The 24,669-nt window shown below is 35.3% G+C and overlaps 3 protein-coding genes and 1 non-coding gene across 4 annotated transcripts; 3 read left to right on the top strand and 1 right to left on the bottom strand.

The window, feature by feature from the left end:
* The first annotated feature begins 4,686 nt into the window (after positions 1-4,686).
* On the top strand, positions 4,687-7,180 carry LOC116010639 (probable pectate lyase 18). Its single transcript, XM_031250123.1, has 4 exons — positions 4,687-4,871; positions 5,248-5,991; positions 6,257-6,395; positions 6,557-7,180. The coding sequence occupies exons 1-4, from the start codon at positions 4,753-4,755 to the stop codon at positions 6,776-6,778; spliced, it is 1,224 nt and encodes a 407-aa protein (XP_031105983.1). The 5' UTR covers positions 4,687-4,752; the 3' UTR covers positions 6,779-7,180.
* A 4,311-nt stretch (positions 7,181-11,491) lies between these two features.
* LOC116011203 (11-beta-hydroxysteroid dehydrogenase 1B-like) lies at positions 11,492-13,365 on the top strand. The gene is made up of 6 exons (XM_031250734.1): positions 11,492-11,790; positions 11,947-12,139; positions 12,213-12,298; positions 12,393-12,524; positions 12,611-12,775; positions 12,979-13,365. The coding sequence occupies exons 1-6, from the start codon at positions 11,608-11,610 to the stop codon at positions 13,267-13,269; spliced, it is 1,050 nt and encodes a 349-aa protein (XP_031106594.1). The 5' UTR covers positions 11,492-11,607; the 3' UTR covers positions 13,270-13,365.
* Positions 13,366-13,800: 435 nt separating this feature from the next.
* On the bottom strand, positions 13,801-19,269 carry LOC116010725. Its single transcript, XM_031250239.1, has 3 exons — positions 19,108-19,269; positions 18,781-18,991; positions 13,801-18,554 (listed from the first exon to the last, which is right to left on the bottom strand). Exons 1-3 carry the CDS (start codon positions 19,267-19,269, stop codon positions 13,801-13,803), a joined length of 5,127 nt encoding a protein of 1,708 aa, XP_031106099.1.
* A 3,746-nt stretch (positions 19,270-23,015) lies between these two features.
* TRNAR-CCU lies at positions 23,016-23,088 on the top strand. Its single transcript has one exon. It is a non-coding gene; the product is annotated as a tRNA-Arg (tRNA).
* The last annotated feature ends 1,581 nt before the right edge of the window (positions 23,089-24,669 follow it).

Here is a 24,669-nt window from a genome sequence, read left to right as displayed (position 1 = left end):
CTATTGATTAATTAACTGTCTATGAATTTTAATAATTTACCTACAAATTTTTCATTAATAATTTTTTTGTATTGTAATTTTAAAGTTTTTTTTGGGGTACAAATTACTATAATTAAACACATTTTGTAATACTAGAAGAGTATATTAAGTTAAAATAGAAAAAACAAATACTAGGCTACATACATATACATATACATTGTGTATATATACATAAAATAAATATATAAATCTGTCACTATCTTTAAAAAAAAAAGAAGAAATTACAAGACATTTTAGTTATATTAAATTAAATGGTTTAAAATAAAAAAAAATTATTTTAAAATTGTCCCTTATTTACTTTTTAATTAGACTATAGCAGTAATAAAACTAAAATATTACATCGCTCTTTAGTAATTGTCCATAAATCACATAGAAAAAGTAAATAATACTAGGAAGAGCTTGTTTAATGGGCTCGAACAAGATGATTTTGAGTAATAATTATATATACACGTGATTTTCAAGTATGAAAATTATGTTACACATACTTGACTGCTCATTTCAAGACAATATATAAATTTTTAAGTTTTAAGATACACTTGTATTTAAAATATAAATAAATAAATGATTTATAAAGCAGCTTTGTACGCGCGCCTTTATTGAGAAATGGCACATGCAGCTAGCTAGTGTCGGTGTTAATCTTTGTTCTAATTTGCTTTCTAGAAACTAACAATATAATAGCACACATCTATAGCTAATATAATCAAACTTTGGAAGGACTAAATGATCATTTCCATCCTAACATAGACAACACAGATTGATTGGCATGATGAGTGCCAAAGTAGAATGAATGATATTTTGCCTTTAAAAAAATCAATTAAGTAGCATGTAAGATGTGTACTACTTTTTTTTTTTTTTTTTTTTGAAAATCAAGATGTGTACTACTTATTTGCACTAAAATCTGACTGTTGGGTGTGTGTGTGTGTATATATATATATATATATATATATAGAGAGAGAGAGAGAGAGAGAGAGTTTAAATAATATAACATGCATACAACACTAATAACCGACGCCATATGTTTATTTATTTATTTTTAAATAAACGATGTCGGTTAAAAATGAATCAACGTCGTATCATTTATTTATTATGTCTGCGAGAATGATGTCGAAAAAAACAATGTTAAAGGTGTTAAAAAATCGATGCTAAAAGTATTATGTGTAGTAGTGTGGTTGAGAACAAATTCTACTTTTAATTGTTGATTATTTTGGCATTGTTACTTCCAAGCTTTTTTTTTTGTTTTTTTTTTTAAATTGTCTTTATATATTCTTGACTTTTATTTGATTGTCACAACTAATTTTCTATTTAAAATTTTATCATTAATTTTATCGTTTAATAAAGATAACTATAATATGCATTTTTTATCATTCAAGCCTCTTTCTCTAACATGTAGAGGTGTTTGATAAATAGATGTTAGCTTATTGGGTTATTGAGTTTGACTAGTTAATAGCTTAAGCTAATTGTAGAAAGATATTTGGTAAATTAGTTGTTAGTTGATAACTGATTATATGCAAAATGATTTTTTCAAAAAAGGTGGCCGAAAAAGTTGTTTTGAGCAGCTTTTTGAATTTTATCATTTTAGAGCAATAAGTTGTTGCAAAAAGTTAATTAATCAAACACTCATATTGGTTGTTTAACTAAGTAAAACAGCTAATAGTGGTCAAACAAGTCAAAATTGACTGATAAGTTAACTATGTTACCAAACATGGTCATAACTCTTGTAAACTCGATCTTTTAATTGAATGAAAAAATTGATTGTTAGCTATATAAAATAATGGAATAACAAAATTTTAAAAGGACAAATTGTAACAAGTAAATGAAAGTCAAGGATATAATGTGACAAAATTAAAAGATAATGACTAAATGTGATAATGTCACAATAGTTGAAAACTAAAAAAAAAAAAAAAGAAATTTGCTCATTAATTGATTTTATTATGAGCTAATCACATTTTAAAAGATGTAGTTTAAAAAAAAAATTGAACCATATAGCATTATTAAACTAGACTAGATAGAGTCATAAAATTGAACCATGTAGCATTATTAAACTAGACTAGATAGAGTCATAATAATACTTTCCGTCGAGGCAGCAACCTGGAGCTTGTCACATAAGAAGGCGAACCGAGGATAAACCATGAATAGTTTAAAATATCCGGAGTAGCCGTTTCAAAATAAGCTATTGTTTTTAACCTTTTTTCTCTCTCTCTTTTGTGTCCTTACTAATTTACAAAAATGACTTCATTTGTCCTTCATTAATTAAAACAATAATATCTCGGTTTATTATTTTATCTATTTTTTTAGCACTTATCAACTTATTTAATGTATAATTTTACCAACAGATTAATTAGCTACTAATAACTTTTTCAATTTTAGCTATTAATGAGCTTTTTAACTAAGTGTGCCAAACAAAGACAAAGTAATTGTATGCTCCCTAGTGTAACTCAATGAGCTTCCTTTGGCGCATACATTAATTGACATATTTTGTTTGCAATAAAAGAAAGATCCGTAGACAAGAGTGAAAATTGAGGACTAACTGGACGATCCACGATTTATCTTTTCCAGCATTGTTGGTTAAGAGTTCTGTGAATTTAGGATTAATCTAACACAAGCAAAAAATTTAATGTATCCAAAAAAAGAAGAAGAAATAATCAGTTAAAAGTAATGAATTTTACTATATGTATGCTCTATTTCTATTTCAAGACAGCTTGCATGGTCTGCGATCAGAACACACAATGCCACGCACACACAAGCAGATATATTATGCTTAGCTGGAATAATGGAGTTTAGAAATCCCTCCTTTTGCATGATGTCATGCATTCATGCTTGCCCTTTCAACGATATCGCGCATGTTTCGCTTTTGAGTTTTGAGACAATAGCAAGCTGTCCTGAATTGCTATATATGTACGACTTCTTATATCTCTAGAAAATAGCTAAGGCCATTTTTAGTAGACCTGGTCATGCGCCAATTTAACCCAAGGATTGAAATCGATATGAACCCACCCTAAATCGTAATCATACAAAAATCACAAATAATATCTTATAGTTTGATGGCGTTACTCTTACATTCTATAAGGAATGTCTCAAATTTGAATATGTCTCATTTCAGGTTTGATATTCACTTTCTCCCTCCCTTGGAGTCTCCGTTCTTTCAAGTCTCTCTTAATCGAAAATTTTTACAATATGTTAATGAGTGTCAAGGAAGTGGAAGTGTATTTTATTGTCGGATTTGCCCCAAAAGTATGGAAAACAAGTTTGAGTTATAAGCCTTATATATATTCTCCCATCCATCAATGCTTTTGGGAATGCTAACACTACTGAATTGCAACAAACTGCATGCGGCAAAAGCTACGCTCAAGGATATCTGTCCAAGATCACTTAATTTAATAATCAAATTAGAATAATATAACAAATTAAAAATCATGAGATAAAAGCAAACATTTTGTTTTATTTACAATCAATTTATACTATTGTATTGTTCTAAGTATTTGTGTATAGTTAAGTATAATTCGATATGCTAGAATATATATATGGTCAGGTTTCCGTGTGAATAGTGTTTCCCGTACGGTCACTAATCATTAGATACACATAAATGCACGATTTTAGTGAAAAGCGATATACGATTTTTTTTTTCTCTCAAATGTATGTTTTATTTTAAATGAATTTCCCACTGGGAATAACGCAAGCAATGAGAGGGATTTAAAAACCATAAATTTGACCTAACCCAAATTCAAATTACCTTATTATAACCAGATCAAATCATATTATATATGATGAGTCACATTATAGTATAATATATTAATAAATATTCTAACTATGAAGAATCAAAATTGTCAACATCCAAATCCTCTTAATTTGAATAAATTTTAAAATTATAAATTGTAACTTAGCTTCTAAAAAAATATGAACACGAAAGTATTATTCCGAGATCAGTATAAAATTTCAAAAGTCTTTGCTGCCTGTGATTTTCTAGCTATAGCTTTGACCAATTTAAAATCAAGTTGCTATCATACCTTATTTAAAAAAGTTCTCCTAATGCTCATTACTCCCGTCATTTATGTCATACTTGGTTGGTATATACAACTTGTGCTAACCTCATCAAGTTTTCACACGGCTTAACCATAATCACCCCCTCAATTCAGAGTATAACACAAAATAAAATAGATATAGGAACCAATAATAGAACGCACATTAGAAGCTACTCTCCTTTTAATTAATACTAAAACATAATTGTTCAAAGCCACTTTCTCAAGAGATTGAGTTATCCTCACTTCACAATTTAAAGTTAACCAGGCTCCTACCTAGAATTTATTAGATATATAAAGAAAAAGACAGACTTTTTCACTCTAAATAAAAGTTAAAGATTTAAAATGAGAAACCTGGTGAACCCCCGGGGGAAGTATTTGTATTTTTCAATGTTTTGTGAAATTTGCAATTTCCGGGGTTTATGACTTCACCAAGCACTAGATTTAAGGTAGAAAGCACATCTTTAACTACTGCAGGCTCAACGGCCAAAACTACCAATAAGGTGGTGATGGAATCTCCGTAAAACATGTAATTACGAAGCAGAAAATGGCCCCACAAATTGCGCCAATTTTGGCCGGCCCTTTTCCCTCTTTAAAAACCCCTCCATTCGCCCCATTCCATTCTATCCCCCACTCTTCCTTCCACAACATAACATACACACACTTTCTCCTTCTTCAATACAACCATCACAATATAATGAGACAACACACAATGCCAATCCTCCTTTTCTTCTTCTTGTCTTCTCTCCTTGCTGCTTCCCTCGTCGCCCCCTCCCCCGTACACGACCCCGACGCCATTGCTCAACAAGTCGATAGGTATATTACACTACACTTTTTTTATACATATGCATCTTCCTAAAAATGAAAATTTTAGTTCATAACTTTTTTTAGTTGAACAGTTCAGCTATAAACAACATAAGCTAGTTTACTTTGCTAGCTATCCTGTCACATGGCAGGATTTGCGCTGTATTTTTAACTAAATGTTTATTAATATAATGTCGGTTGAGTATGAATACTATAGCTAGCTAGCACAATTCCCTGGCAATTCCGAAATTTGGATTTATAGTTTGGTGGCTTATTTTGAACGATTAATATAATATAGGTGGTCGAGGTTGACGTGAGTGGACACATAAGTCAAAATGATGTTACATTATTATTATTTATGATGATTAATGTTTAAAAAAAAAAATAGGAGTATTGAAAATGCAACGAGGAGGAACTTGGGGTATCTTTCGTGCGGAACAGGGAATCCGATCGACGACTGCTGGCGGTGCGACCCGAACTGGGAGAAAAACCGGCAGAGATTAGCCGACTGCGCGATCGGGTTCGGCAAGAACGCAATCGGCGGGAAAGACGGGAAAATTTACACGGTGACGGAATCCGGGAACGACGACCCGGTGAACCCGAAGCCGGGGACGCTCCGGTACGGCGTGATCCAGGAGGAGCCGCTGTGGATCATCTTCGCGCGGGATATGACGATCCAGCTGAAGGAGGAGCTGATCATGAACTCGTTCAAGACGATCGACGGGCGGGGCGCCAGCGTGCACATAGCGGGTGGGCCCTGCATAACGGTGCAGTACGTGACGAACGTGATCATCCACGGGGTCCACATCCACGACTGCAAGCAGGGCGGGAACGCGATGGTGAGGTCGTCGCCGACCCACTACGGGTGGCGGACGCTGTCGGACGGGGACGGGGTGTCCATCTTCGGGTCGAGCCATATTTGGGTGGACCACTGCTCGCTGTCTAACTGCCGGGACGGGCTGATCGACGCCATAGAGGGGTCCACCGCAATCACCATTTCCAACAATTTCATGACGCACCATGATAAAGTCATGCTTTTGGGCGCCAGCGATTCCTACGTCCAAGACAAGAACATGCAGGTCACCATTGCTTTCAACCACTTCGGTGAAGGCCTTGTTCAAAGAATGCCCAGGTAATCATACCCATACCCAATCCCCTTAATTACTTTTACTTTTTAATTCACCTTTTTTCTTTTAAACAAAAAAAAATCAATCTGACCTACCTTTGTGGTTTTTGCCACTTAATTGGGCCAACCCGATGCAAACCAGAATTAATATGAGTATAATACGGGGTCAAAGGTGTTTCCTACTGTTAGGATTAAAAATATATATATAATAACATAAAAAAAAACTTTTGAAATTGAATAGTTTGTAGTAATTGTTGCTTTCATACAACAGGTGTCGGCACGGGTACTTCCATGTGGTGAACAATGACTACACCCATTGGGAAATGTATGCTATTGGAGGGAGTGCTAACCCAACTATCAACAGTCAAGGCAACAGATTCCTTGCCCCTGATGCCAGGTTTAGCAAAGAGGTCAGCTCACATGCATCCATAATCAACTTTCATAACTTTAACAATATTATTGTAGGATAAAACGCTTATTAACACTATGTTCAAAATTATAACTAGTAGTGAATATGTAACTTTATTTCCGATGACAGGATATAAAAATTTTAATTTTCAAATTTATATAGGTAACGAAGCATGAGGATGCACCCGAGAGCGAATGGAAGAATTGGAATTGGAGAACAGAAGGGGACTTAATGTTGAATGGGGCATTTTTCACAACATCAGGTGCCGGGGCCTCGTCGAGCTATGCCAGGGCTTCCAGTTTGAGCGCAAGGCCTTCTTCGGTTGTTAGCTCCCTTACTTCAGGCGCCGGTGTGCTCTCTTGCCGGAAGGGTTCTCGATGCTAGTTATAACTAATTATGAATTATGATATATACAACATATTGTTTAAACTAAGTTATGGGAAATGCCATTAGGAATTCAAAAATTGAAGGGAGGGAAAGGAAATAACTAAAGAAGTGAAGTCTAGCTAGCTAGGGATTTGACTACATGGATTTTTCATTGAATTCCCTCCAATTTTTCACTTTTGTTATTTTAATTTTGTTCTGTTATTTTGGGGGTTTTTGACTTGATCTGTATGGGAACTGGGAAGTACAACCTCGGCACGCTACTCAAGTGCTCAGGCTTTATTGTTAGCTGCATGCACAGCTTCTTATTGGATTCTGAGAAAGCATGTCCAGAAGTGTTGTGATATATACATTTTATTTTATTATCGATCATCATCAATATATATATGTTTTATTTTTAAACTCTCCCACTCTTTCTCTCTCTCTCTCTGTCTTTTTATCTGTTTGTGTATTTGTGCGTTTGTGGTCATCAAGAAATTGGGAAAGAATGAAAGGGTTCAATGGAAACAACAAAATAGAAAACAGTGGGATCAAGACAAAGGTAAAGACTAAAGGTAAGACACATAATTTAATTTACCTACCAAAAAAGCAATAATCTATAGTGACGATAGGGTAAGCTCAACAACCTATGCAAACTAGAGTTAAATGTAGGGCAGATAACTCAATGTTCAATTTAGTTAGTTGGAAGGATAAATTCAGTATTATTTTTTTTTTTGTTACGCCACAAAGTGTTCTGATCTGAGTAATCTCTAACTAGACATTTTTAAATTCGTATCATACTTACTATTTTGCTTAATAATTTTGTACATGTTATTTTGCTTTTTTCTACGGAGAGATGGAGCTTTTTTTTTTTTTCCTTTTTTTTTTTTCTCGTTTCTTCCCTCTTTTATAACATAGGAATTGTAGATGGTGGGTAGGGGGCATTCATGGATAATTAATAGGGTAATAAAGGGATTTTATGGATAATTAGGGAGATTTATGGAAAATTAATGGGTAATTTAATTGGGGAGTTATGGAGGGTTGTAGGGTATCCATCAATATAATGTCCTATTCGAATTATTCTCAGTGTATATTGTAATGGATTAGTTTCATAAAAAAATAAAACAATGTAGAACGTACTCACCAAGGATTAAAGCTGTGACCTCTCAGGTGGTAAAGCCACAACTATGCCGCTTGACCACAAGGTCTTTGGTTAAAATTTAATTGATTAATTGAAAACATTTGGTCAATTAAAAAATCAATACTCCGTAATATTTATCACTATGTAATAAATATTGTAAAATTTCTTTGAATATGAAATCAAAGAAATATTTTTTACATTTACTGCTATAATTCATAAAGGAAAAAATTGAAAATATATCCTCTTTTTTTTTCTTTTTCTATTCAAGATAACTTCATTCCTGAGTGTCAGGAAAATAGTTTGCGTGATGAGCCTTCGATTCTCTCATGAAAGCTTTTCGGAATGCTAACACTACTGCATTGCAACGAACTCAACAAAATGCATGCAGGAAAAGGTACGCTCAAGGGCATCCATTCAATTCAAATACAATAATAATCATGAGAGTGAAGATAATTTTATTTTATTTACATTCAATTTATACTATTGGATCATTCTAAGTATTTGTCAATTACTAAAATATAATTTGCCAAGCATAAAATCGATGATAAAAAGTTCCTTAAATTTAATAATCTTTATATTTTGAAACAATATTAATTTTGGCATGAGTTTACTACTTTTAACTCTTTGGACTATCAAATTGCAGTTAATATTTGAAAGTAACGATCGAAAGCCCTTTCGGTTTAATAATAAGTCATTGATATGTACAACTTGTATACTCTAGACTTAAATAATATTTTTTGAACATGACTTACCCTAAAAATAAACAAAGCTACATAAGTAGTGAAGATCGAGAATAAAAAGCTAGGCATAAACTATTTTTGTTTATGAATTTTAATTAAAAGAAATACAATATATATGGTGTATTTCTCTTTTTCATGTGGAAAAAATTGGTACATATATATACATAAAGATAAAGCATTTATTATAAATTTAATTTCTCAAAAATTTCATAAAAATTAATTTTAAAAATTTTTGGAACAAAAATATAAACTCATAATAAGGTAAATGTATGTGTCTATCCAAAAGTTTTTATTCACAACATAAAATGGAAACTTATTTATGTGAGGGAGGGAATAGTTTTTTTTTAATATTTAATTTAATAATTTAGTAAAATTGAACACTTAACGAAAGTGTAAGATTAAAGGTTGGGTCGAGCATGATTATGAAACAAGGCTGATATTAGTCTTATAATAATGAGGATAAAGGTGTCAAAAAAATACATTTGTCTGCATTTTTGACATATAAGATTTAGGTAAGTTTGTTGAATTTGGTTTCGATGGGACAGAAAGTGAAGGAGTAATTAAGTGCTACAATCTTGTTTTAATGGATGCCGTGACATATGGCATTAAATTGGGTGCATCTGTATCTTAATTGTGCACCCTCCATACACCATAATAATCAATAATTAATCTCAAAGCTGTACATATTTGAAAATAATTTTCTACAAAATTATGTTGTGAATTGTGTTTTCAACAAAATATCACAAAAATCAGCATGGTTGGTATGAGTGCCCTTACACTCTTGTCCCTTAATAGAGGTCGGGAGTTTGCACCTCTCTTATATGGAAAAATCAATATAATCTAACCAGCACTTTGTCCCTTAATTAATTGAGTGGGTCCGGTGGAAACGGGAATTAGTCTAAGACTCTAAGTATAGTACGAGCTTAAATATATATATATATGTCTCATATGCTCAGAACACCTCTTGGTTTAATCCTATATATATATATATATATATATATATATCACAATCAAATTTCCTCATTCTTGACTCAACCAAAATCATTAATGACTAACATTTACATGTGAATTGTGTTTTCAGTGTCTTTTAGGTTAAAGTCTCATTTCATGTACAGCACAATTAGGTATGATTTCATTTATTCTGAACCATAATTTTTTTAAAAATAATATATTATATTGTGATATGTACATCTCTTGCTTAAACAAAAAAAAAGTAAGCTATTAATTAATGCACATGTTTTCTTCTATGTAAGCTAAGCCTAATAAGGAGACAAGGAATGACATGTATTACATACTTGTGGTGACTTGTCTTTGGTTGTATTGGTAGGAAATAACACAATAATTCAATTAGAAAAAACCTTCCTATGTTCATTACCATTGTACATATATACATTATTAGTCAAAAGATCCACAGGGCTTAGGCATATATTTTGCTTTTAAGAAAATAAGAAATAATTAAGAACTTCTCTTTCAAAACCGCTAATGCCATTTGATGTTTACTAAAAAACAAAGGAGTTAATTGCATTACTTAAAATCAAGCCACCCTCAATATTCAGAAGCAAGGTTCGTTGCATCACCAACATGGCCATGTCCAAAGCTTGAGTCCTTAATTAGAATCTATTTTAATCATTATTTACTAAGGTACATCTTTATTTTTCTATGTTTGAATAACAATTGTTACGATATAATAGCAAAATACTAGATTTAACCATATAAATTTGTGTTTGAGAATCTTTTAATTGTTTGAGCTACTATGTAACTTACCAAACCCTTGCCATCATTGCTTCTAACTAGCTAAAGTCTCCTCCATCATTTTTCTTTTCTTTTATTTTGTTGGACTATGTTGTACGTAGTTTGAACATTTGTCTCAAAAGTACAAAACAAAAAATAAAAAGTTATCAAAAATAACCTAATCTCTTGATAACATAAAATCACAAATAATTCTAAAAATCAAAGTAATTTGCAATCAAATAAAGTTAATTATAATGATCTACATAGACCAGCCAGCCAACCATACACAAAAAGTGTATTGATGTTTGATCTAAAATTTAAAAGAACTAAAGAAGTAATTTGTCTTATCAATATCAATCCGCAGTAGGGGTGAACAGAGGTGTTTGTAAGTTACGCGTGTTTATGTTCGGTAAGCGTTCATTTATTAACGTAAACAAATACAAATAAACAAATGTTAGAGCTCGATTCATAAGGAAACAGAGTTTGAACAATTATTGTAAGCTCGTTTGCTAAGAGCTCGTGAGCAAGCTAATTTAGTGTTCATTTAATAATGAGAAATTTTTTTTTCTATTCCATGAAATGAATTACAATTCATAAGAGACCCTAAGAATTTCAATTCCTCAGAACAGAAGAATTACAGTTTCGTGGAAAAAGCAATTACCATCCTTCCATCAAAATGTGATCCAACTTTTTTTTGCTATGTGAAATTTGGGGGCCGGGTAAGGAATTACAATTCCCTTACCAAATATGCCATTAAGGTTTACAAAATCCTCATATGATTCATTGCCTTCCCTTTTTGTTTTTTGTTTAGTAGCAACCACAGTTACACATTGCATTATGGGCCTTCTACTTGCACCAGAAGATAGATCACTAAAATGGTTAAAATCATATGAACTAAAATTGAAAAATGAGGGTGAGACATTCACATTCAAGGGAGCTGAGCAGGATGAGTTTTGAAAAAATGCCCCCACGTCTTCAACAAGAGCATGATAATGTTAATAAAAAAATAAAAAAAAAGAAATGAGAAGAAGCTTCTGCATTTATCTTTAAACTTTTTTCCTAACAATTCATATGAATCATATCCATTATCCATTGAAGGGAAATTGTTTAGGTTGGTTTCGCAATGCACAAAGACACGTGTCATTTAAACCTCAACCGTTGCTGTACTATTTGCCACGTGGTCTCCTTGGCCAGGAACAGTCACACTAAAACCCCAGCCACCGTACCGGAGAAACTCCATGGAATTCGTTCACAAAATACTGAACCTACTTGCACCTATCATCACACTAAATGCCTTCGTCTTCTTTTCACCGCCCTATCTCATTTTCAAGATTCTTCGCTTTGTCTTGCGCTCTGTTTTCCCGGAAAACGTCGCCGGAAAAGTCGTTGTCATCGCCGGAGCATCGTCTGGCATCGGCGAGGTATGAAACACTAGTTTCTGAATTAAAAATGTTTTCCTTTTCTATTTCAACTATATATGCTTCTTCAATTCATGATGGTTTATTCAATTGTGACTGAATAAACACTCTGATCTACTGTGGAATTAAAATATGAATTTTTTGGGTCACAAATCGAAGCACTTAGCGTATGAATATGCAAGGAGAGGAGCATACTTAGTTCTAGCGGCAAGAAGGGAGAAGAGTCTTGAAGGAGTTGCAGAAAGGGCGAGTAGGCTTGGCTCTCCATATGTTATTACCGTACGCGCAGACGTTTCTAAACTAGAAGACTGTCAGCTGCTAATTCATGAAGCCATTAACCACTTTGGTCAATGTAAGAGTTTGAAGATAGATGTGAATGATATCACAAACTTGAGTTTGATCCTAACAAAATAATTTTGTTTCAGTGAATCATTTGGTGAACAATGCTTCAGTGACACCGCTAAGCATGTTTGAAGATGTGAATGATATCACAAACTTTGCACCTTCAATGGTAATTCCTCTGTTTCTCTCATCAAATCAGTATGAAACGTATGTTTATTTAATCAAATGATTGATACTTATTCAAAATCAAATTGTGTGTGTAGGACATAAACTTCTGGGGATCAGTTTATACAACCTATTTTGCAATTCCTCATTTGAAGAGAAGTAAAGGCAGGATCATTGTAATTGCATCGTCTGGTAGTTGGCTAAACGCTCCAAGGCTGAGCTTCTATAATGTGAAGTCTCCCATCTCTCTCATTCTTCCATTAATCTGCATATTCAATTCTCTCATGGTTTATTATGTTCATCTTTGCTATTTTAGGCAAGCAAAGCTGCAGTGGTAAGCTTTTATGAGACCTTAAGAGTAGAACTCCGATCAGATATTGGAATAACCATCGTAACCCCGGGGCTAACTGAATCAGAAATGACCAAGGGAAAATTTCTGGGGAAATCAGGAGAAATGGAAGTTGATCAAGAAATGAGAGATGTAAGCTAACTCTTCCCCTTTAGTTTAGCTTGATTACAACATGTTTGATTGATTATGAGTATAAATATGTGATTGTTGGGCGGAGGCCAATAAGTGCCAAGTCCTAAAATGGTGGTATGAGAAAATAAAGTTGCGCATTTGTTAGTGGTTATAGCTTTTGGATCCTAATAGTCATTTTTTCCATAAAATGTGTTTGGCACAAGGTTGAATTGACTGTGGTGCCAATGGAGCCAGCAGAGAAGTCTGCAAAGGCAATCGTAAACAGTGCATGTCGAGGAGACAACTACTTGACAGATCCCTCATGGATGACAGTGACATTCTACTACAAGCTATTTCTCCCAGAAGTAATAGACTGGTTTTGCCGCTGGCTCTTGATCACCAGACCTGGAAAATCACCAACACAAGCACTAGGCAAGATAATCCTCGACCAAACCTGGTTAAAGAGCATTCTTTATCCGGATTCTTTGTTATCCCCTGAAATCAAAGTGAACTAAGAAACGAAAATAGTAAGTCCTACTTTTCTGCTAAATTTTTATTGAATAAGGTGAATGCACATTATTGATCAATGCCATATCAATTGTTGGTGTCCATATGTGCAATCTGCAATCAATTTCCATGGAACAATGGCTCAGTTGGGTAAGTTTTAATTGGCTTAAAGTTTATTTTGAAACGCCACACAAAAATGTGAAAAGTATGAAGTAGACCATGTAAAACATACAAATACAAGACGAATGCCACCCAGTTCATTCAAAATAAGTTGGTGCCAAATACATAATACCATAATTTTAAAAACCAAAAGAAAAAGACATTAACGATAACATCATTTTGACAAGAGAATGCAAAACAAAACAAGAGTAGTTGGAGATCCTCGGTTGCCGCAGCACCACACCACCATTGCAAACTACGTGCCAAATCTGTGAATTAAGAAAAATGGAAATTAGTGCACAAATAAGTCTAAAGCTTGAGATTGTGAAACAACAGAAAACATCCAATAAAAATGGGAAAGAAGAAAACATACCAACCACCTATTCAGCAGGAAAAACAGAAGACAGAAACAGTTCATCTTCCTTGAAAATCTGGAGATTGTTTATCTTCATCAGGAAGCTGATAGCTACCTTATCAAACTTGACGATGAACCCCAACCTGATGAGTTCAGCAAGCTCACGAACTGCATCTTCTTTCTCCCACAATATCCCCTTGGAAACTTCTTCAGAGTAATAAGTAGCATATTCCAGGACACATTGGCAACCACCCAATTTCTCAATATCTGCAATGAAGAACTTGGACCTCTCTCTCTCCCACACCATCATTCTCCTGGCCTTAGCAATCACAATTTTCCCAGAAGAAAGTGACAGCCTATAGTCAACCGCAATTGGTTCTTTCAGCTTCAGAAACTTGGTGTTCACAAGTTGCCTGACCAACTCATGCCTCTTCTCGGCTTCAATCTCCAGAGAAGGCTGAGCTAGGAAACCGAGAATGAGAGTGGACAGGTTTTTCCCGATGAAGATCATATCCGGATTGGCCAGTTCCAGCCCGGCACAGTCGATTGAAGAAAGTCCCATGTTCTGGGCAGATTCTGACAAAGCCCCAACACCAATTTCTCTGTAGATATTGAGAAGCTTGGTTCTAGGCAGGGATGGCAGGCTTGGCTGGGGGTACCAGACAAACAGAGGATCCACAGAGCTTTGTTCAAAAAGGTCCTTCTTGTAGAGATCATCGGCTATAAAAACGTCGTGTTTGTCCAGCAACAATATCCCATCATCCTGGACTGAACAAACAGGGAGTTTGGATAGATTCTCTGCAAGAAATTTCTGTGTCTTTGAGCTCCAATGGTTCACTATAAACTCCCAAAAGGCACAGCACTCAGAAGGCAGTAATCTCCTCTCTGCACACTCCCATTCCTTCCAAAGCTTCAAGTAGTCTTCCACAGTAGGATTGCTATTAACTCCCAATCTGCTGAAGAAAACCAGCAATTCATGGCTGTAATACTTCTCTAAGACAAACAAGTGTGAACCAAAAAGATTGGTTTTATCATGGAGAACACAATCCTTAGGACTCACCCACTTTCCACTATTCTCCCCATTGTGAATCCATATCTTTGCACTTACATCACTGGTAGGAACCCAACCATGATTGTTCAAGTAAGTATATATCCGATTGATGGTGTCACGATTAGAGTGCACATCAAGGTAATCAGCAACCAAGGAGCATCCATCTTTGGCCTCAACCACTACCCCCAAAGCCTGAAGTTCTTTTTTGTATGACAAAATTTCTGAACCGTAAAACTTTTCATCAATGAAGGGTCCATCCTCTAGCTTCAAACAACCATTCCAACTAGAACCAAATAGCAAACACTGCTTTGGAGATCGATAACCTGCTTCTTGAGTCTTGATCCACTTATGATCGAGTTTCTCCAAGAGAACGGAGATAAGATTCTTGTCATCATCCTCTTGTAAATTCCTTAAGCACAGCAGAAGTGAACACACAACAGAAGGCGAAATTTCACCAGGATTCTTAGGCAATCGGAGCCCTGCAGGAACAAATTTTGAGCCTTTTCTAAAAGTGGTAGTGACGCCCATACTATAAAGCTCGGCTTTGTACCCAAGAATGCCCTGGTCATAATAAGCCTCATCCAGAAAGGGTAACAGAGAGACAGAAGAAATGGCTTTCCATTCTTTACCAAACAAGATGCACTTTTTGGGTGTACTGGCACTACCAAGTCTTGTTCTAAGCCACTTAACCTCTTGAATAACTTTCCCTATATCTCCATCTGACTTTAGTAAATTCAAGCTGTTTGCTTTTAACTTCTTGTAGCATTCCAGGAAAGAAAGTGCATTGCTCTTACTCAATGCAGATTTTGATGCCTGCTGTCTAAAAACTTCAGCAAATGGCTTAGTAGCATTCTCAAAACTAACCACCACACCCAACATTTTAAGCTCATGCTTGAACCAACTGATTTTACTCTCATAGAACTTCTCATCAATGCAAGGAAAGCAATCGAAAACCTGAAGAAGGCTAACCCAGGTTGGATCCGGTAGGAAACATTCAGTAGGAGATCTGTATCCCCTCACAGTCTTTAACCATCTATTGCCCGCGAGGGCTGTGCACAGACTATGAGAAGAACCTAAACGCAAGTGACGAATACAGTTTAGTGCCAGGAGAGCTGCTTCAGCACTTAGTGAAGTCAATGACCCTGAAGGTTTCAAGTTGGAAACAACTAGCTGGAAATTTTGATTAAAACCAAAGATAACACCGAGGAGCTTGAGTTCTTCCTTGTAAGCAAGAATTTCATGGCCATAATGATTTTGATCAACAAACGGGATGTTGCTGATCAGTGATGCAGCAGCCCATTCCTTATCAAGAAACACAGATTGACCTGGGGTCCTGTTGCCTTGAGTTGTCTGGAGCCACCTCTTATCTTTGACACTGTTGATGAAACTATCAGGAGGGAGAAATTTAGCCCTCAAATACCTAATGAAATTCAGCATCGAAATGACATCAAATTTTGTAAAGGCAGAAGAAGCAGCCAGAGACATAAAATGCCTCGCAATAAACTCACAAGCATCCTGCAATTCAAACATAACACCAGCAGTTCTCAGAGATTCCTTATACTCAGAAATCACATTACCATAAAACTCCTTATCAACTAATGGAATATCAACAGGCAAAGATCCATTCTGCAAATGATCTCCCCAGGACGAGGAAGGTAAGAAGGATTGTGACGGGGGCCTGAAGCCTGGATTACCACATAGACGGACTCTAAGCCAAGATCCTTCCCTTATGCAGCTCAAGAATCTCTCCGGAATCACTTTCATTTTACCAATCCAATCTAACAGCAGGAGTGCATTATCCCTGGTTAGTGGGGAAGCCATACTAGATAGTGAAACATCTGGAGGAGGCAAACTGGGAATATCCAAAACACGAGCATGGGATTTAAGAAACTGAAGGAGATCTTCCTTCTTGGTATACACACAAGCATATCTTTGATCATGCAAATACTCTCCTCCCAGCTCAATGTAACCATCTCTTTTCCATGGATTAGAGGAGCCAAGAAGCTGCACCCATTTACTTCCGTTAGCAGGTACAACACGCTTTCTTTTGGTGGCCACCTGCCCATAATCATCAACAAGGGGCATTTCAAGACAAAGCGGACCAATTTGGGTTGCAGACAAATACTTCTGCTTGAATGAGTGATACAGGAAATGAGCATATGCGAGAATAAGCTTCTGATCATGACTCAGTGAGTCGCGGATCATAACTGCATACTTTTCCACGTCTACAGACTTCACACTCGGCTTACTGCAAAGCCAATCGAACACTTTCTGCCACTTTGAAGCGCTACTGTGAAGTTCTTTTTGTGTTGATTCAGCAATTAAGTACCCCCCAACGCAACGGAACTCTCTGTGCCAACTTGTCAGCCATGATACATCACCTGAGTGAGTGCATATAAACAGCTTTAGATGATCTCTTGTGGAAGCAGAATTCACACTACACAATCCGACATGCAGGTTACTGTCAAGATACTTCAACAATGGTATTTTCACCATACTTGTCTTTGAAAATGACCCCCAGTAATCAGCAACAAATAGCAGAAGTTCCAGGTATAGATCTTCTGAGACACCCAACACAAGATCAGAACTCTGAATGCACCTCGAATACCACTCGTCTTCTACATACTTTACATCCAAAAACTTCAAAATGTCATTGTACTTCTCCTGATCAAATGCATGGTTCAGAATATATTTCCCATGGGAAGAAATATTAAGGAAACTCACCCCTTGCTTCCTTGCCTTATCCACCAAAGTCCAAAATGCAGGCTTTAGCCTTCCAACTTGATTTGGTTTTCGGAAATACTTCTGCGTTGTATATGACTGGCACGGCATAATATCCTCCTGGAGAAGTTTCTCTCTGATTGAGTCTTTGATCGAGTTAAGACTGGAATATGGAGAACCTTTAAGGGGCAGAAAGTTAAACATATGAACAAGAGTAGAAGTGGGAGCATCTATGTTAGCCTTGACTAAGGAGGTAAATGCAGCTAAGAAGGCCACAGAAATACAGTTGAGAATTCCCTTGTTCCATTTGTTGTCCAAAAGAATGGCCTCCCTGGACGATGATAACAAGAAGTCTGCCTGAATAATGAAGGGGAAGTTCGTGACCATTTCTGTAGGAAGGAAAGCATAAATCCCAGGAGAGATATTTCCGCGGTTGAGCCGTTCTCCATAAGGAAACGCAAGGGTGATCACCCACTCATCAACCTCCTTTCTCCTATCAACTCTGCATTCCTTCTTAACTGGGAATCTTTGCCTCCACATATGGTGACTGCATTGTCCATTGCTCCCAGCAGCCTTTTCATCAGCAGAAAGAACCAGCAGGAAAGACTCAGCATCAATGTTTTTCTTCCTCACAAGATCTCTCTCGCTTGAAATGGAAACCGCACTAACAGAATTGAGCTTTGGATCCTCGTTTTCTTCCCTGACCGAAAGCTCCCTTATCTTTGAGAGAAATAATAGAAGCTCAGGATGAATGCTTGAAAGCTGCTGCTTCACTGGAGCCACCTTGTCAGACTTGAGCGGCAAAACCATAGTTGTGGTAGGGTGTTTCCTTGAAGAACCATAGATTTGGTTTATCCGTGCAAGAATAGGGTTCCCATCCACCCATTCTGGAACAATAAACCCAATACCGCAGTGCTCACACGGCTCCTCGTTAAATCGAATCTGGTAGCCATTGCTAAATATGTAAGGCCGAGCAGTGATCAAAAACACACTCTTGAACCCAATCCCTGAAACACCACATCAGATCAGAAAACTCTATCCCATATTATATTGGATTGAATATATAGTATCAGAAAGCATAATTTAGACATAGCAGACTTATACCAAGAAGGCCAATAGGCCACATTACCAAGTTAACAGTATGACAAATTAATCTTGGTTGGTCTCATAGAAAAATGTTCTTGATATTCTTAAAAATGAATGAATAGATAATGATAAGGGGAAGACAAAAACCTTTCTCGCCAATATAGCCACTCTTGCGTTGGCCTTTCTTAGTGGAAAGGCCGACGCTACAAATGGATTCAACATTCCTACTGGAAAACCCTTTCTCGTTGTTGAATATCAATAGAGTCGCTTTCGCTCCCGTCTCCGTTATGTCTTTCGACGTAATCACGAATTCCAGGCTGGGTTTCACTCCCGACTCGTACTCATTATCCTCAGCATTCTGCACACCATCCATCACTTACGTATTAAGAAATGGACTAACTAGCTACTAGCTACAAACTGAACTATTGATGAAGAACAAAAAGGACATTATATTTTAATATAATATATATGTACCTGAATGAGTTCCATGAAAAAGTGAACATCCTTTGAGTAGAGCTCGGCGGAGAGGTTTTTAACGGCCTGATGGAGGTCCTCCCTCAGAGAGTTTGGCTCTCCACCGATTGAAAATTTTCTTCTGCGGATATCCTCAATGTGATCCTTCGGACTCATCGCCATACTGCAAAAAGGATGATCGATCGGAGTAGCTAAATTAAAGCTTAGTTGCTGAAAGGGTGAAGGAGAGACAGTGTGAGAGAGCTTGGGATGCTATTACTGAAAATTTATACGGCAATGGAAAGACAGACAACACTGGAAACTGGAGATTATGGCCGGATGTAGAGGAAGCGGGAACCGAAGGGTCTATATATGTATCTTAAATGCAGCATGCAATGTAACATTATATTATATTCTTGGAAATATATGTAAAATGAATGATAATCTATCGTAATGTTAGATTCAAGACTTGTTGTGATGAACTGAGTTGCGTAGTTGCGTTGGAATTGGTGCAAGATCAAGAGGCGTGCAACATTTAAATGTATATGTATAACTGGCTATATATCCCACTTTAATTTGCTATTCAATTCCCAATCTACTCAAAAGTCATATATATGGCTATGGATAAGTTTTACTTCAGGATGAAGATATATAACTGAAAAACTATATATACTCAGTATACAATGTATAGATTAGACTGGATTTATCCATTTAGACGCTACATACGTACTAAGAGACTGGAGTCACAATTTTAATTTCTCAATCATGCAGAGACTAACATCAATATAATAATGCAGTAAATAATTATAATAGACAACAATCAAGAAGGCACCGAATTGTTAACCCGTTTGAATCTAAGGAGTACAGGCTCATATCAAGATCAATTACTAAGCAAATTATTTAAGTACAAATAACACAGACGCTTATATAATTGAATCACCTCCTGCTACCCATTGACGTTGTTTAAGAGTATATATGATTAGAAATTAATAGTCACGAATTTCTCATGACGCATGACCTATGCCTATTTATTTCTTCATAACACAATAACTCAATGATGGACTATAGTCACATGGTTATCCTTATCAGTGGGGATATTTCAGGTAATTGAGAAGTTTTTGTAAGTATGATTAGGAAATAGAAAATATGAAGGGGTGAATAAAAAAACAAAACAAACTCAATTTAGAAAAAAAGAAAAATTAATGCTAATGTCAGACGCGCCTGAGGCGGCCAGCGAGTCGTGCACTTCACGCGCCCGCTGGGCGCATAGTGACAGCCATGCGTGCGTGGCTTGGCTGGGCAAAAAAAATTGTGGGGCCCACTTACTGCTATGATCTTTTGTTTTGCAGGACTCACTTCTTCATTCTCTCTTCACTTCTCTCTTGTCATGTTGGCAATACTTTCCTCAAGAATCGTGTATGATTCATTGGTGTATATGGCCTAACTCTACTGCCATATCCACAATTGAACAACACAAGTTGCCTTTATACTCCCAAAACCCTAATATATAAAAACTACCACCTTTCCATATACGCAACGTGATTACCATAAACAAAACTATGAAGGATTTCCAACCAGACATACAAAAAAGCATAGTATTGTAAGAACAAGGAAGCAAGAATATCTTGGCAATAAATACTTCCAATACACATAAAAACTAACAATAACTCATCATTCATTGCCACATCATGGAGTAAAAGTAAATGAGTAGCTCGCATATGCAGCTCAATTGGTTACAGGGTGAAGTTTGGGAGAAGAGACCAAGATCGAGTCTCATGTGAGGGGGCCAAAGTGAGGGGGCTTCTTGTGCGCAGTGAGCAAATGTCTCGCCTCTATGAACTTTATTGTCTTAATATTATCATTTTTTGTGATAAAATTGTTACAAATATTTGTGACGCTCTATAATTTTGTAACAAAAATTACTAAATTGTGACTATAATTGAGTTGATTTCAAGTTTTGTCACTAATTTATGATAATTGTGACGAGTAATTAGTTGTTACAATGACTTTGTCACTATAATTAAATAGATGAATATTGTGTGAAGTTATATTATTGTAATCAATGTTTGCCACTAAAATTGCATTCAAGTTGGTGTCAAGTAATTTGGTGTGAACTAGGTTTTAAATAATATGGTCACTTCTCTTAAAATGAATGTAATTGTGAAAATAAATTTTATAATCCTTTTCGATAGAAATCACGAGACTTTGTCTTGACAACAACGTGCCAATTAGGCTCCTTAATATTGTTTACATAGTAAACCTACTAAGCTTGAGAAGCTAAAATATATGGTTCATTAGTTTTCAACTTCCATGTAATAATGACCAAAAATACTATAGGAAACCAAATTTGTCAACTTTGAATCCAATGACTACCCTAAGTTTGATTCAAAAGTAATCGAATTAATCAAATCACTACCCTAACGACATTAGCCTATTATTTGTACATTAAGTGCTATCTACTGTAGTTCAATTTTTACAATATGTTTATATCAAATATATAATAAAAATTTGATTAATTTGACCAATTAATCGAATTAGTTAAAGTATAATTTAGTTTGGTTGATTATGTAACAACTTCTCAAAAAAAATCCAATTAGTTTGATTCAAAATTAATCTAATTAATTGAATTATTACTCCTAGCCACGTTAGTAGCCTATTATTTGTACATTAAGAGTCATCCCCTTAATACAATTTTTGTACAAGATGGTTGTATCAAATATATAATATAAAAAATAGTATACATAATAAAATATTGATTAATTCGACCAATTAATTGAAACAATCGATGCCAAGGACCTTGTAGTTTAGTGGCATCAAACCCTTCCCGTAATCAAATATTCCTTATTATCTATTATTTCTATTATTACACTACTTGAGATATTAGTCCAGACTTGTATAGTGTTAGGTTAAATTAAAATCTATTGTAGCAAAATCTTTTACTTCTTCATTCTTCCAACCTTCTTCTTCTTCATTCCTTGCTTAGCTTTCTCAGCTTCATCTTCATCTTTGTTCCTTAGATTCTAACTTCTTCTCGAACCCGTGATCTCGGCTCTGATATCAATTGTTGAATCTTAGCGCTGCACTATGCTTACTTCCCAGGGGGTCACCCATCCCGTGACTGCCGGAAGTTAAGAACGCTTAACCATAGAGTTCCAGTATTAAACATTTGGACAAAAAATGGTAACTCCGTAAAAATTAATCCAAAATTTCTATCTCAAAATTTATTCTCCTCCTATTAAATTTATTTTCTCAAATTTTTTTGAGAGATTGATAGTTTATTTTAAATTTTGTCTCTCGCAGTCGAAGTCTCGCAGAGCGACTATGGTAAGTATCATTCTAATCCACAGTGAAGTAACTATGACGCTCGCGTTGCATGTAATTTTCAATTACAACCTAGCCTTGTACTTCAGTGAAACCATCTGGTTTTATCTTCTAACTAATTATGATCCAAAGATTTTACAACCCGGAGGAATAACAACCAATTCAAAGTATGATTGGCACTAAAACATACTTGTGGATGAAAGTTGGTATTAAGACTACAATAGTAGTTATGAATAAAAATTAGTATGAATTAAACACGTGAATTAAAACTGTCATTTTGGTAATACTCGTGATACCAAAATTGACTCAAATGAGGAACAAGCATGTGAACTCATGAGTCATGAGTACTCATGACCTTATGATTACAAGCATGAGCCATGTATATTTTGTTATCATGGCAGAGGTTACTTATGAGTTTATTCTAATTTAACCCAATAAAGAGGGCTCGTAGTTATCCAAAAATGATTGCCTTCTCCCGGAAAAGGCTGGATAGAGCTATCTGTTTCCTAAGAAGAAAGTCATAGGTTCTATCAGGCGCGTTTTCTATTCTCTTCACCTAAAGTATTGTATAGGTATTTTAATTACTTTAATTAGAATTATACAACGTGGCGCCTGTAGCTCAGTGGATAGAGCGTTTGTTTCCTAAGCAAAAAGTCATAGGTTTGACCCCTATCTGGCGCGCCATGCTATAATATTGAAAAATTTTGGTAGCCCGAAGAGAAGTGAGAATCTTTGGCTCCACATCAGAATCAATCTGCAGCAGAAAATTACTCAAAAATAGGATATTGAAAACCATGCAATAAGTAAATGAATAATCATTAGGGATATCAGAAAGCTGTTCGTTATGGATCATATATTTTGCCACACTAACTAAATTTTCCTAGATTTGGGGTTTCTCTTGGATGTTTATTGTTATTTGGTGCTAAAGCCAAACCATAAAACTATGGTTAGGGATGAATTGAGGCTGTCAGACAAGCTCTCCAGGTGGTACCCCAGGATAATGTTACCCTGAAATTCCTATTGCAATCCATAGGAGATGTGACCACCAGCAATAATATTGATCTTGCTCATGCAAGTAAAGCAATTATTTTTGGATTTAATCTCAAGGCGCCGTGCTTTGTCGAAAGCTATGCAGACAAAAATGTGTTGAGATCCGATTGTACAGAATCCTATATGAACTCATAGACGATGTATGTGCGAAATGCGATGGAACGACTCCTGGAACCTGTTGAGGTAAGCTATATTTTTGTGTTGTCTTGTCTTCATTTCCTTAAGGAATTAAATTACAACAAACATTGCATGTTGTGAGTGTGTCCACGAACAATCCATACTGGATTAAAGGTGCCTGGTGTTGAAGCCAATATCACATTTTCCCGTGCTGGGAACTGATTAGTCTTTAGTATTTTTAATTTTTAAAGAATTACAATTTTCTGCCATAAAAATTAAAGTATGAACTTGCGTTAGTTCTTAGTTCAACTAAGCTATCATTGTCGAGTTGTCATATATCTTCTATTGTTTGCCTTGTGAAAAAAAAAAAAAAAATAAGAAGCCATTTTTCCATGTTGGCTATCAATTAAGCTGTCATGGCACACAATAATAATAAAAAAAAAAATTTGATTATATTATTTAAATTTGAACTTGAAAAAAAATTGTTTTGATCATATCCATTCTCCTAACCACATTCTGAAGTTAAAAGATAAACTCATAGAAAAATAAATTTGAAAGAATATACCTAGAATGAAATGATGAAGTGTATGAGTCAAATTTTACTCCATGACGAGGCACATAGCTTACATCCTTTTCTTTTTCTTTGTTTCTTTATTTCTTTGAGTATAATCTAAATGCTCAAGATCCAGGAATTCTACATGCTATCCTTGTTGCTGGTTTGTATCCTATGGTAGGGAGAATACTTCCAGCTCTCAAAGGTGGAAGGAGAAATGTTGTAGAAACTGCAAGTGGTGATAAAGTTTTAATTTGTTGCATCCTTGCTCTACAACTTCAAGGTGCTAGTCAAAAAACTTGAACAACCTATAATTCTATATGATAAGATAACTCGTGAAGACAGTGGTTAATTTTTTTATTTTTATTTTTTTTTATGAAAAAAATGCCTTCTTCCCGTATACAATTTTTTTAAAATAATAATTGGAGATCGAATTGTTTGCAATGTTTTTCTCCCTACAAGATGGAGTTTTTGGGAAGGACAAAAAAAAAAAAAAAAAAAAAAAAAAAAAAAAAAAAAAAAAAAAAAAAAAAAAAAAAAAA

This window comes from Ipomoea triloba, chromosome 2, assembly GCF_003576645.1.
Source record: "Ipomoea triloba cultivar NCNSP0323 chromosome 2, ASM357664v1".
Taxonomy (NCBI): domain Eukaryota; kingdom Viridiplantae; phylum Streptophyta; class Magnoliopsida; order Solanales; family Convolvulaceae; genus Ipomoea; species Ipomoea triloba.
This window is presented reverse-complemented; position numbering and strand designations above follow the sequence as displayed.

What these genes read in the sequence shown, in the direction of transcription:
- LOC116010639 (XM_031250123.1), top strand. Translation starts at nt 4,753, where the DNA reads ATGAGACAACACACAATGCCAATCCTCCTTTTCTTCTTCTTGTCTTCT. An exon ending in ATTGCTCAACAAGTCGATAG is followed by an intron (nt 4,872 to 5,247) that starts GTATATTACACT and finishes AAAAAAAAATAG; the next exon opens with GAGTATTGAAAATGCAACGA. An exon ending in CTTGTTCAAAGAATGCCCAG is followed by an intron (nt 5,992 to 6,256) that starts GTAATCATACCC and finishes TTCATACAACAG; the next exon opens with GTGTCGGCACGGGTACTTCC.
- LOC116011203 (XM_031250734.1), top strand. Translation starts at nt 11,608, where the DNA reads ATGGAATTCGTTCACAAAATACTGAACCTACTTGCACCTATCATCACA. An exon ending in CATTAACCACTTTGGTCAAT is followed by an intron (nt 12,140 to 12,212) that starts GTAAGAGTTTGA and finishes ATTTTGTTTCAG; the next exon opens with TGAATCATTTGGTGAACAAT. An exon ending in CAAACTTTGCACCTTCAATG is followed by an intron (nt 12,299 to 12,392) that starts GTAATTCCTCTG and finishes TTGTGTGTGTAG; the next exon opens with GACATAAACTTCTGGGGATC.
- LOC116010725 (XM_031250239.1), bottom strand. Translation starts at nt 19,269, where the DNA reads ATGGCGATGAGTCCGAAGGATCACATTGAGGATATCCGCAGAAGAAAA. An exon ending in TTTTCATGGAACTCATTCAG is followed by an intron (nt 18,992 to 19,107) that starts GTACATATATAT and finishes GATGGTGTGCAG; the next exon opens with AATGCTGAGGATAATGAGTA. An exon ending in TGGCTATATTGGCGAGAAAG is followed by an intron (nt 18,555 to 18,780) that starts GTTTTTGTCTTC and finishes GTGGTGTTTCAG; the next exon opens with GGATTGGGTTCAAGAGTGTG.